At 41.4% G+C, this 12,655-nt stretch overlaps 1 protein-coding gene across 2 annotated transcripts in view; it reads right to left on the minus strand.

Annotated features, from left to right (window-relative positions):
- Positions 1 to 1,190: 1,190 nt before the first annotated feature.
- Positions 1,191 to 12,655, minus strand: part of LOC128428577 (pleckstrin homology domain-containing family A member 5) — a 189,365-nt gene continuing 177,900 nt past the window's right edge. For both annotated transcript variants that reach the window (XM_053414784.1, XM_053414788.1), the window contains 10 exons: positions 12,575 to 12,655; positions 11,863 to 11,909; positions 9,076 to 9,211; positions 8,765 to 8,886; positions 8,029 to 8,220; positions 7,290 to 7,421; positions 6,959 to 7,078; positions 5,083 to 5,228; positions 4,602 to 4,765; positions 1,191 to 3,453 (listed from right to left, as the gene is read on the minus strand). The exon at positions 12,575 to 12,655 is cut by the window's right edge and continues 28 nt beyond it. In XM_053414784.1, the coding sequence (XP_053270759.1) occupies positions 3,419 to 3,453; positions 4,602 to 4,765; positions 5,083 to 5,228; positions 6,959 to 7,078; positions 7,290 to 7,421; positions 8,029 to 8,220; positions 8,765 to 8,886; positions 9,076 to 9,211; positions 11,863 to 11,909; positions 12,575 to 12,655 (1,175 nt within the window). In that variant the 3' untranslated portion in view covers positions 1,191 to 3,418. The remainder of the gene's footprint in view (positions 3,454 to 4,601; positions 4,766 to 5,082; positions 5,229 to 6,958; positions 7,079 to 7,289; positions 7,422 to 8,028; positions 8,221 to 8,764; positions 8,887 to 9,075; positions 9,212 to 11,862; positions 11,910 to 12,574) is intronic.

Consider the following 12,655-nt stretch of genomic DNA (forward strand, 5'->3'; position numbering starts at 1 on the left):
ACAGAACGATCCTAATTATGTCCAATTCTTACTAATATTTACATATTTATTTCTGCTAAAAGTTAAGCTATAGCTATAGCGGCCTTTCAGACTAAATGACACGTTTTGTTGGTTTTCCGATCAGATCCAGTATTATTGTCTATGAGGGAATAACTGGTGTAATAAGATGTATGGGACACGATCACAAAAAGCTCACTATAGTGTATATAATATAGCACTGCCCGGAAGGCGCAGACTGAACTTGTTTTCACAGTGAGTCATCTTCGTAGACCTAGACGATCTTTGGCATTGTGGCCTCTCAGCTCCACGTGTTCCGACAAACAGAAAAATGATCCCACTGAAAAAGTGCTGAAAAGGCACGCTGTTATCTCAGCAAGGTGCACCCCTCTACTTTTAGATTGACTGCGTGTTTTTTTTAGCCTCCATCACATCCCCACAGCGTTAAACCACCACCCTGTTCTCCGGGTGGACACTGAGCCACGCTGACCTCAGTGGCCAACTTGTTGCATTGAAATGAAGGCCTGCTCATCCACTGCCTGAGCTAATATGGAGAAAAGATGCTCCCTCTATAATAGTGAGTGGAATAATAAGTAAAACCGTTAGCATGCACATATACCACCTCAGCACCATTAACACTTTGCAGAATGCAAAGAGCAATTCACTTTTCCAGAGCTTTCAACCCTCTCACATGGTCACGTTTGCCTTGAGTTTGGATTTTTTTCACCCCAGGTTTAGGGCTAAATATTAAACATTAAAATCCAACTCAAGTTCCAGGTGTCAGCATTTTCCAGAGCTTTAAACACTGGTTAAAGGGATACTTTTAATTGATTTGAATAGTTTGAAGCACTTCCAACCACCAGATAATTGGATGGTGCAATGGCTATACTCAATGTGTTATATTTAGTCTTCTCTTATTTATGCCAACATGGCCCTGTGGCTAAAAGCCCACATTTAAAATAGAAGCCACCCTGAACAGTACATCCTGTATTAAAATGTAAACCTCGGTTTGTGCAGGTTCTTAAGCCTGTTGGTTCCCAACTTGGAGAGTACACTGATTCATTGTAAGTGGCTACAAGTCAAAGGCTGAGAACCACAGATCCAGTTTAAGTCACACAAACAGACACAAAAAACTCAGAAGACTTGAAAAGCAGAAGCCAGACCGACATGGTTGAAAAGAGAACAGTTACAGGAACGTTTTAAGAACATCAACATTTATTTCACATGATATAAAACAGATGGGTATGAACTTTTTGCATATTGACCCTAATAATATTAATAATAACCTCTTTTAGTTATAATATTTGCTCTTCTTCTTTTCAGTGTGTACATAAATTATTCTATCTTGCTTTATTTATTTAGTTTTTACAGTTTATACATCTCTTTTTAAATTTCTTTTCATGTCCTGGAGCTCCAAAGTCCTACTTATTGCTTCGTACATGTGCTATTCTGCGATTCTTCACCACCACAGAGAATCAAACCCCAAATATCTGATCCGCCTCATATCCCTCAGCATCTTCACTGTAGATCCCCTAAGCAATGAAAACCAAACAGAGAAAAACAAAGAGAGACAGACTTCTGCAAGATACGTAGTCCAAAAAGAAGAGAAAAAACAGCAGCACAAAGTGGCACCTTGTTGAAGTAAAAACCTGCTTTAAGTTTCTTTATATACTTTTTTATATATTTATATATGTATAATCAATAAAGGACAATCTGTTACTATGCAGGTGCAAAAGGTTTGAAAATAGAGCGATAAGGGAGCCTCTGGTCTCAAAGCAACACAAAGGATTGAAATCAGAGAGGGTTAAAATCAAAGACCATCAGCGATCACTTTGGGGTTAAAGTAAAGCACTGCATGTGTGTCGAGTTTTGGTGCTTAGCCCATCTGCGCTGAGATGACTCAGGTGCTCCTATATACAGCTGTACACTCGCCTCCAGGAACTCGGTGACAGCTAGCACCCTCTCCTACACATCACTAAAATATTCTCCTTTTAAATACTCATGTTAAAATGACTTAGCAATACTTAGCAAGGTATCAAAAGGTATGTATATTGACATGTGTGTATGTATTTGGCAACATGGTTCTATGAAGCTATATTACCCCCGAAAACAAATTGTACATACAGTCAAGATTGTGAAATAGTTTAGTTCTTTATATTTATAGTTCTAATTTATAAAGCAGAATTAAAGATGAAGACAGAAACAAATGAAATAAGCGTCTGTGACCACAGAAGGCAGAAGGACTAGCCGACCCATGGATTGGAAAGACTGACAACCACAGAACTGAACTGCCTGGTGACCATTTTCTTTACACTGTTAAACAATTTTAAACCATGTTAATCTGATTCCATATAGCACACTCTACTGCTGAACACTTTACAGGTAAAAACAAATTCCCTAATAGGTTGCAGCGATAACTGCATCCATCAGTAAAACAGAAGGTATAAATAATGCACTCTATCTACATGTGCCAATGGTTTGTATCGGGCTCTAGGTTGCAGAAATAGAAAATAACAGTGTTCCTATTTCAGTGTAGCAGTGATTAATTGTTCCCTGGTGTGTACTGCAGCCTAATGACGTAATGAATTGGGACATGCCAGGAGAGCTGTTGAAGCCTGGTGACCATGGCGTGCCCATGCCACATGCCCGAACCACCTCAACAGGTTCCTTTCAGTAGGAACCAGTTGTACACAGTACACACACCCTCGTTAATACTGCCGAAGGCCCATTGAGCCAGGGAACTACACAACAAGGACTGGTGATCAGTAAGCCCCACCCAGTTCTGCATTATCTCTGTACAATAAACAAAATTTTATATATTACCAGTGTTCATAACTGTAGGTATGACCATTGCTTTGATCAAGTAGTTAAATGAATCAGTTTATAGTCAGGTTAATCGTCCAAACCTTCTTTTTCATTAATGGACCTTTCGCCTGTTCCGTCACAACCTCTATTTTAGTATCTAGTTAGTTGTTAGTTGTAACTTCACCCTCAATTGCATCATCTTTTATATAGGCATAAAGAAGTTCTCTGGGGTATTTTAGCTGAAACGGACATAGGTTGTAGCCTTAAACCTCTAAAATAACAAAACCATTTCACAATCTTACATCTATACCTAAATGTTTTGGGGCAACATGGAATGAATGCTCGGCTTCAGGACACGTCAGTGTGGAACAGATCTAATAGGTGCTAAAGATGCAGTACATCGGCCTTTCTCTCTGGCTGGATGTGAGGGTGGTCCATCTGTGTGTGGGCCGGTCTCTTAGCAGGGCTGCCCTCCTCTCAGTCTCAGTCACCTTGTGGGCATGTAACAGTAGTAACAAAGTAGTTCTGTTGTCAGAAGCCGTGGAGCATGCTCTGTGCAGGCTGGCTACATTTGGGCGCTCCGGGATGCCAGTGTGGAGATCGAGGCCGGTGGGGCTCACGTGTCACTGCTCACCAAGGTGAATGTCTGCGCTGTGGAGGGGAGAAAGGGTTGAAATGAGTGTTGTGTCATAAGAATTCCACTGTAATCTAGTAATCAAGCCACCTGAGTGAGAGAAAATACGCTATTTACAATGAATGAGGACAATGATGGACTTCCAGACAGTTTTGAAGGTATGGACACAATATTCTTAGTCTTAGCTGTTGATACACATGCATTTGTGAAACATTGACAACAGCATGAGTCTGGGACAGGTCTAAATAGTGAGTGGTTAAAAGGCCAAATGTCTGTCTGTCAAGTAACACATTTGTAAATAAAACAAGATAATCGGCTTATTGAAGAGGTGATGTCAGATGGATATTGTTTGGACGCAGTTGTACTGTAGGTTTTCCCCTGCTTCCAGTCTTTGCTATTGCTTTTAGTCTGTTTGCTGCTACTATGTATTTAATGGACGGAAATCCCAGTGGTATAAATAATCCCTGCGAGTTCTGGAAAAGATAGAAAAAATTGTTTTCTAAAAAGGTTGAAACATTCAATGTTTGCTCAGTTTCCATTTCGAAACCTTGCAGTTTGTTATTTGTCCACTAGAGTATGCTGTCTGCTTGGCTTGGAGGTCATGGGCTCGATTCATTTAATTAAGTGTAACACATTATAGGCAAAAACCATCTGGCCTGTTTTCAGATCTTCGGCTATTTTGCAACATGTTTTCTTTCAGACTATGAGAAAGAAAACATCCCAAATACACATTTAGGTTTTCATGTCACTTCAGAACATATATCTCTAAAGGCCATTTTCTCACAACGATTTACCTCTCAAACTAGAATTCTCCACTTGTACATCACTGCATACACAAATCCTTCCACTTTTATTCTGTCTATATTTTGGGTCCTTGATTTAACTTTAATGGCTGTTGATGAAAGTAAAAGACAGATTGCAGCTTCTCTAATACAGCAACACAATTAAATCACAGTTTTGAATCTGGGTTTATCCAATCTCCAGCTTTCAGCTCTGGAATGTATGTGAATTAGCACATTTCTAAAAGGATAATCATTATTTGCTAATTTTAACATAACATTTCAGTAACGGCTCTTTAAGGATGAGTGTATTTGAAATGTGGTCAGAATGAGCAGATGCTTTTACTTTGAAGGTTGCATCAATGATTGAGGGAGAGTTCACTTACAGGCCAGCAAGTTGTTGTTGTTGTGTTTCTTGTTGTCTGCTGTGAGCTGGTTATACGCGTCCAGGCTCCTGTCCAGCTTCTGCTCTCTGGTGGTTTGTGGTGTCAGGTTCCCCTCCTCGTCTTTGGGCTCTGGACTGGCCATTTCAGGCTCAGGGGTTTGGAGGCTGCAGAAGCATATTATTATATGAAGAAACACTAGATCAGAATCTTATTGTTTATAAGTAGGTTACATCAACACTGGAGCGTGATTCCTAATTGAAAGATGGGCAAACGACAGCACTGAAGGTTTTTTTTTTTTGGTGGAAAAGATCCCTTCAATCTCCGACTGAGAAAAAGAGTCTGCCCTTTAATGTGAATTTTTCTCTGTCCTAAAATGTCTGTGGAAAAAATCACTCAAGCTGATTTCAGACATGCCCTGAGCTCCGCATAATATCCTGACATTCTCCGGGATGGGGGGCAATACTAGCTCATACACACACACCTGTTTTCCGTGGTGGTGTTCGTAGGTGAGCTCGTCAGATCTTGCTTCTTGCTTTCATCATCCTCAAAAGGCTCGAGGTTTACTATCTCCACATGCTGAGGTTCTGTGCCCAGGTCCAGAATCACCACCCTCTGACTTTCACACAGCTGAAACACACACACACACACACACACACACACACACACACACACACACACACACACACACACACACACACACACACACACACACACACACACACACACACACACACACACACACACACACACACACACTTTTTTAGGACATAGCATTGACTTCCATTGATGAGTGACAGCCTAGCCTTGAAGCAAAACCCCATATACACCACCATGTTTCTACAGCAGCCCAGAACAAACAAAACAGTGGCTCTCGAGAGGACCTTTCACATTTTTATCACCTGAAGGCAACCGTAGGTTATACACCCTTGAAAATAGAGTTTGGCTGAAGGAGTAGTCAGGATGTTGCAATCTAAAAGTTTATCACTAGAGATCACTAAATCCTTCACATTAAACCTCAAGCCAAGATCAGTTCACACCTAATCCCTAACATCAAACGCGTACGCAGGCACACACACAGAGGTGCAGGCAAGCATGCATATTGGAATTAGAAAATGGAGAATTTAGCAGTATTGCACCAGTGTATACATTAGTGGTAAAAAGAAGCTAGATAATTTGTAGAAAGCAACACAAGGCAACGTTTTGAAGCAGGAAAGTGAGTTTTGTTGGCAGATGTGTTCTCAGTGTTGTTATATGCAGTGATTGTATCTGTGTGTCAGCAAGTCTTTCGTTTTGTGCTGTTATAATATAAAATAAATAAATAATGATCACTACAGAGAAATAGATATGAATATTGGAAAAAGGTCAAATATAGTATACAAACATATTTATTTGCAGCTGTGGCTCAGGGGTGACTGCGGGTCGCCCTCTGACCAGGAGATACTACGCATTCTGAGATACTGAAATCCAAATTGTCCCTCACAGTAAAAATGCTACTCATAATTTGATGTATGACAATGTGTGAATGGTTGGATGGCGAAACTGTTCCCGAAAGTGCTTTCAGTGGTCATCAAGATTAGAAAAACATGAATACATACAGACTATTTATCATTTATGTGATATGTGATAACTAGGGGACAAACTAGTAAATAATTGAACCATTAAAGAAAGAAGACAATAAACCCATTTAAGAAACAAATGAGCACAAAACAGAAGACAGAAGAAAATTAAGAAAGCACTAAATGATTGAATGAACCAATGGAGCTCCAGGATAGCGTCACACAGGAGAGCAGTCCAGACCCAGGTAGCAATACGGGCTAAATCCAGGATATAATGTTACGGTTTGGTGGAGGAGATGGACCCAGGATGCAGAGGTTATAACAAAAAGGTGTATTTAATATAAAAGGGGTCTTTAAACAAGACAAAAACAAAACATAACCGGTGACTACTGGAGAGTCAAAAACCCGGGGATGAAAAACACAGGTGCCTACTCTGGTGAGCAGGAGCAGAAGTTGAGCGTCAAGGCGCACAAGGAACACAGAAGATCCGCAGGGGAAAGCTGCACGAGACAGCAGTACAAATCAAACCTATAGAAGACTACGTGTAGAAACGAGTAGCACCACCACGAGTACAAACCGACCGTCCCCTCACTAGGTGTGGAGCTGAGAGCCATAGACAGGGTATTGTGTCTTATCATGGAATCGCTGGTAAACAACTTATCCTGTACAATATTTTCATGGCGCGTTGACTCATTTTTATTTTGTATTATTAGGGAAAGCTACATCTTAAGTCAAAAGATTGAATTATAAGAAAGCCACACTGCATGTCCACAGTGGCTGTGCAGTCCATCTCCAACGTACCTCATTGTCTATGCTGTTGGTCTCAGCCTGCTGCTCCTTCCCACTGTGCAGGGTCACATTCCTGCTCTGCTGTAGCTGCTCACATTTGTCATTTTTCACCTCTTCTGCTTGCTGCACCTCCTGCATATGGAAACAGAATCCTGTCATGAACTGGTCCCCTGAATGCATGACAATCAAAACATGTCAATTTGCACTATATTTTGTCAACATGTTAGACTTTTGAAATTGATTTTTTAATTGTAATGTGATGCTGCCGCAGTTGGTTGCCAGTAGATGTTGAAGGTAACAGCTTACTGATTGTGGCTGTGATATAAATAATGTGATAACAAACCCTGTGAAGCTGTGGTGCCGTCAGAGCGCCGTGTGTGTGAGTTCCAGCAGCCTCAGCGGCCACTTTCAGCTGCTGCAGGGCTGCCTCCAGCTCCACAGGGTCTGCACAGGCTCCCTCTGCCTGGGCACGGGTCTGCGTGCAAACACACACACACACACACACACACACACACACACACACACACACACACACACACACACACACACACACACACACACACACACACACACACAGATATACACACTTGAATTAAATTAATTAATTAACCTTCTAACCAGTGTCGCTGGCACAAGCAGGATATTGTTTTGACACCATCTCTGTGTGTGTGTGTGTGTGACAGTATCTAAACAAAATTAACCTTTGGAGCTGATTGGTTTAAGGTCGAAGTCAAGGTCAACAGAAACGATTATCTGAAAAATGATCCCAACATATCTCCTGTCTCTATAAATAATAGAGAGACAATCTAAAGCTTATATTGATCTGAAAACAATTCCCCATCACATGATTTCATATGATGCGACGTCATGTAAAAGTCACGATGAGGTCAGGTAACGACGCCCTGTCAATAATTAAAAAATGCATTTACCCAGTTATCTCTGAATCCGATAGGTCTATTGACTTAACCTGAAGCTAATACAGATATAAAAAGAATTGATAATCGTATGATAGCAAAGTAATGCTAACGTTTGCAGCCAATAAGATTAGAGACACATGCTACAGCTTATGTGTGTGCATGTACCTGCTGGGTAACAAAAGGGTTGTCCTTGCTGAAGGAGGGTGAGCGGGATGGGGTTTCCCTCTTCTTCTCTCGGAGCGACGAGGCCTCCTGGTTTCTCCTCATCCTCTCCAACTGTTCCTCCACACTCATCCTCGTTCTGCCCACCTCTCGATCCCCATAACCCGGCTGATCCGCCACACTCCTGGGACGGTCCTGCACGGGAGCACAGGAGCACGCTTACATTCTGCTCGTTCATTATCATTGGTTTCATAGTATTGGTTTTACTATCTCATCGTAAGGTCTCAACTTCACTATGTAACGTGCCTTGAGATAATGATAATGTGATTTAAGGCTGTACAAATAGAATAAAATTGAATTATTTTGTTCCTTGCATTACACTGTAGGTTAAGGTTTTTAAATTTGTCAGCTTTAATGACAGCATCTGTATCTCAATAAACAATTATCGGATATTGAAATGCATGCTACCCAAGACGAGGATTTTTTTAGCTGCCTGAACTTCACTTGGCAAAAATGTGAGTATTTAACATTTTGGGTGAATGTTTACAGTCAACATGTGTGTCTCGTGTGAAGTTTGCTGGTACAGGGCTGGTGAAGTGTGGGTGAGTCACAGTTCCTTTGACATGGGAATAACTCAAGGAACGTTCACCTTCAGAGAGTCAACTAAACAATCCTCCGGTCTGTTTCATCACATCTGCAAATCAAAACTGAGGGATTTCATCGCTTTTGCATCTCTTACTGATCTGGCCTCTGGCTTCTTGGTCTTCCTCATGGTGACGTAGGAGGCGATGGTGGACGACTCAGGAGGGTTCATGGGAGATTTGGTCCTGGGAGGGACAATGCCCACCGGGTAGGGGGACACTGTTGGAGAGACATCATGGAATGCTGTCACTTACACATTAGCAAACAAACACTGCAGTAAGGCTAATTGCTCATGCTGTGGCAGAACATTTAACCATGTTCCATTTCAGAAAAGTGATGCACCACATGTCAGTTGTCAGACAGTTACGGACATTATATACTGTCCAAAAAAAACACGGGGGGGGGCACCTTTTGAGGCTCCAGAGTCTTTACTCTCTGCAGAGGTCTCTGTCTTTTCCTTGTCCTCACCGTTGGCCTCATCCACTTCCTCGTTGACTGTTGTCAGCTCAGGTTCACTTTTATACAGACGATAGTCTGGCGCTTGCTGTGGCGGGGGGAAGAGATTGATGGAGGTCAGAATGCCCATCTTGTAGCAGTAATCAGCCACAGACTTATACACGTAGAGAGCTACAATATGCATGGTTTTTAGTTGTTCTTCGCTAAACCAAAAACAAATTGTGACACTCAGTTTTGGTGACACATTTCTTATTGCAGTTGATGGTTTCAATTCTTATATCTCCCACATGTCAGCTGAGGAAGTGCTTAATGAGCTTAAGAGGTTGGCAGTTTCTTATTCAACACATTTCAACTCCAGATCCTCACAAGAAACTTGTTTGGCAATTTATTTGGCCCACAGATAACTGTTGGATTTTTCATATTTAGATAAACTTAAAATGTTCAAGAAAATCATAATTCTAAGAATGAAATCTTTTTGATACCTCTGAAATGATGTCCCTTTGTACATATAATATTCTAAGAATAAATGTTTTGTTTGAAGTAAAAGTCCCAATTTCATGATCAAGACATTTCACAGTAAAAGTTCATGGAAAAGATTAGAAATTATCAGTCAAATATAAATTATAGGACTTTTTACCCTAGTTCTGAGTTCTGCAACAATTCTCTACTGTCCAAGACTTAAAGAGAGAAAACGTTTCACAGACAAGAGGAGATTTGACCTTGTCTGTTTTAAGAGCATAAACATCACTGTGATCTTGCAGTAAATGCCTCATGGCACCAAACTAAATCTCAGAATCTGAGTTCTCAGTTACCGTGAAGTACTGAAGCTCCTTGTGTGTAGATACAGGAAACACTCAAAACAAAAAACCCACTAAATAAAACATCCCCTTCATAAAGGTGAAATTCAATGAATAAATCCATGGAGTAGAGCAGGGCTGAATGGGACTGTGTGGATGAGTGACAGTGGAGGCTGGATGGAGCATGGATCCAAGGGGGAAAAAAGGAGGGGAATTAGTTACATTTACTCAAAATGGCACTTGGTGAGGAGTGAGTCACTGTATGTTAATTCAGTCTTTAGGATGGAGCTCAGGTATGAGAATGATGACAATTCATATAAAAATGGTTGTAAAGCACAGAGGACCTTCTGAAACAGAGAGTCCAGAGGCAGAGGGCTGGATGGCGGTGACAGCGAAACCACAAATGTGACGGAGGGGAGCACACATGGGAGGGCATGAGGGGGGGGGGGGGGGGGGGGGGGGGCATGAACGGTCCTTACGCTGTGCGCTCCGTTCCTAGAGCCGGCCTTGCGGTCCTCGGGCCGGGGTGTATGGTTGGGCAGGCGCCCGCTGGCGTGGGCGTGGTGGGGGGGCACGTTAGGGGGGCGCTCTGATGAGTCGTAGTACTGGGGAAGGGGCGGGCGGGGGGGCACACTGTTGCCCTCCTTGGGAGGACTGAGTGGCAGCAGCGTCACTGTCTGTTGACAGTCAACATAACAGGTCTCATTCCAAGGAAATAATATGGTATTAATGGATTTTACTTGCAAGCAGGATCTACTTGAACAGTCTAAGGCTCATCTAAGTGCATTCAAGTACACTCTGACGATGTGATGAAAGCGTTGGCCGCTAGGGGGCTGTACAGGAGTTTGGTCTGCACCAACTCCTGAGAAATACAGAATCTCTGTCTCTTAATGGTGCTGAGCAGGTTGTGTTCTCTGGGTATATCAGAGCTTCTTTTTACTGACAACAACATCTCGCTCCTGCTGGAGACATTTTTTTTATCAAATCGGTGTGAGCCATAACACCAAAACAATGAGCTGAGAGATGCTAAAATGCCCTGTAGAGTTGAGGGGATCTAATTTATTATTCTTGTGTGTGGATGGCTATAACATAACATTCCAAATCAGACTGACATATCCAAATTCCCTTGAAAACTTTGTGTCAGCATTATCTGTAAATGATGTATCCTACAATTTTATAAGAATTGGATGAAGGTCACTTTTGCTCACCCTTTAATTTTTTGATTTTTAGAGCCACTGGGGCAGAGATACAGAGAGAGATCGAAAGAATAAAACATGAATTTGTTTTGACTACTCTGGGCCAAGTTGTTTTCAAGAAAAATTTGAAAATGTAAAATTGCTTGTGTCAACACCAGTAGTAGTAGTTACGAGGAGTCGAGAAGCCAGAATAACAAGAAAAAAAAAATTGTGCTCCATGGACCCCTACAAACAGATCAGCCAGAATAAAGGCAAATCTATTTGAATAAAACTCAATTTGGGTTCAACTTGAACAGATCCTGAGTGTCAAGACACTAGTTCTACAATCGTCTTCTTCTTCAAAAATAGGTCACTCTAGAGATTGAATGTTGGAGAAATCATGACCGCACCAAAGAGGGTTATTCTAATCATTGCAGGCTCACAACTTCATGACTGAAAAAGGTCATTGTGATGAATTAGCTACCTCAGGCAAGGTTCAACAGTCAGCAAGTGGATTTTTAAAGTACACTGAATTAAACCAGTACTAAACACTTCAATCCTGAGGTTATGAGCTTCATAATAAGCCCAGGTCATTTCATCCCTTTGGATATTGCGGTTAAATCAAATACACTAAATTACTCTTCATTCAAAATTTTTAAAGATGTTTAGATTAGAGCCAGAGGCTAAATCAAATTTGATCAGCTGAAAGTGAGTGTGGCATTATGGGGACAGTAGAATGTGCTGTGTGTGCTGGGACTGTGCCTTACTTCATTCTTCTGGAGACTGGAGAGAGGTTTGGAGCCAGGAAAATCTGCTGAACGCAAGGCAAATGGAGGAAAGAGGAAAAGAAACTTTAGCAGTGTATGATTTTATGACACCTCTAACAGCATTTGTAGTTGTGTGTTTCCTTTTACATATTATAGACATTTTTAAATCCAAATTAAAGTAAGACAAAGGTGAATCAGAGAGACAATTTCATTTCATTAGCACAATGGAAATATGTCTTTCTCCTGCCACAGTTACAGACTGGAAATCTCATCATTTGGGGTAGAGATCTGTAGTGTTAAAAATCTATTGTTTAAGATTAAGTTGAAAGGGATCATTTGGCAGAAATTGAATATAAAATAATCCTATCGATGCTCTCACTAGTTTTAATTGTTTTAATTGTTATTTTCTTTGCCCTAGAATGGGCTCTTTATATCTAAATAGTTTATATTTATATCGGGAGCGAGTCCTCTCTAGGGAGGCTGCCATGTTTTTTTTACAGTAGCCCAAACTGGGCGAACTACCTGAGGTGAGTGCACACACAACTTCACCACTAGATGTCACTTAATTCTACACACTGAACCTTTTAGGGTAGAGAGACGGCATCGCAGTCACATCAATGAATCCTGTCACAGCCATTTTGTCTATACCTGGACCCAGCCATCAGAAATGAATCTGAGAATGTGATCTATTTACGTGTAATTCCAGACTCACTGTTGTCTGTGCACCGCTGTGGTTTGTTTTTGGCCAGAGCCTCCATCACGTCCTGGATCCTCCACAGCTCCTTCTGGATCT

The sequence above is a fragment of the Pleuronectes platessa genome, chromosome 22 (genome assembly GCF_947347685.1).
Source record: "Pleuronectes platessa chromosome 22, fPlePla1.1, whole genome shotgun sequence".
Classification (NCBI taxonomy): domain Eukaryota; kingdom Metazoa; phylum Chordata; class Actinopteri; order Pleuronectiformes; family Pleuronectidae; genus Pleuronectes; species Pleuronectes platessa.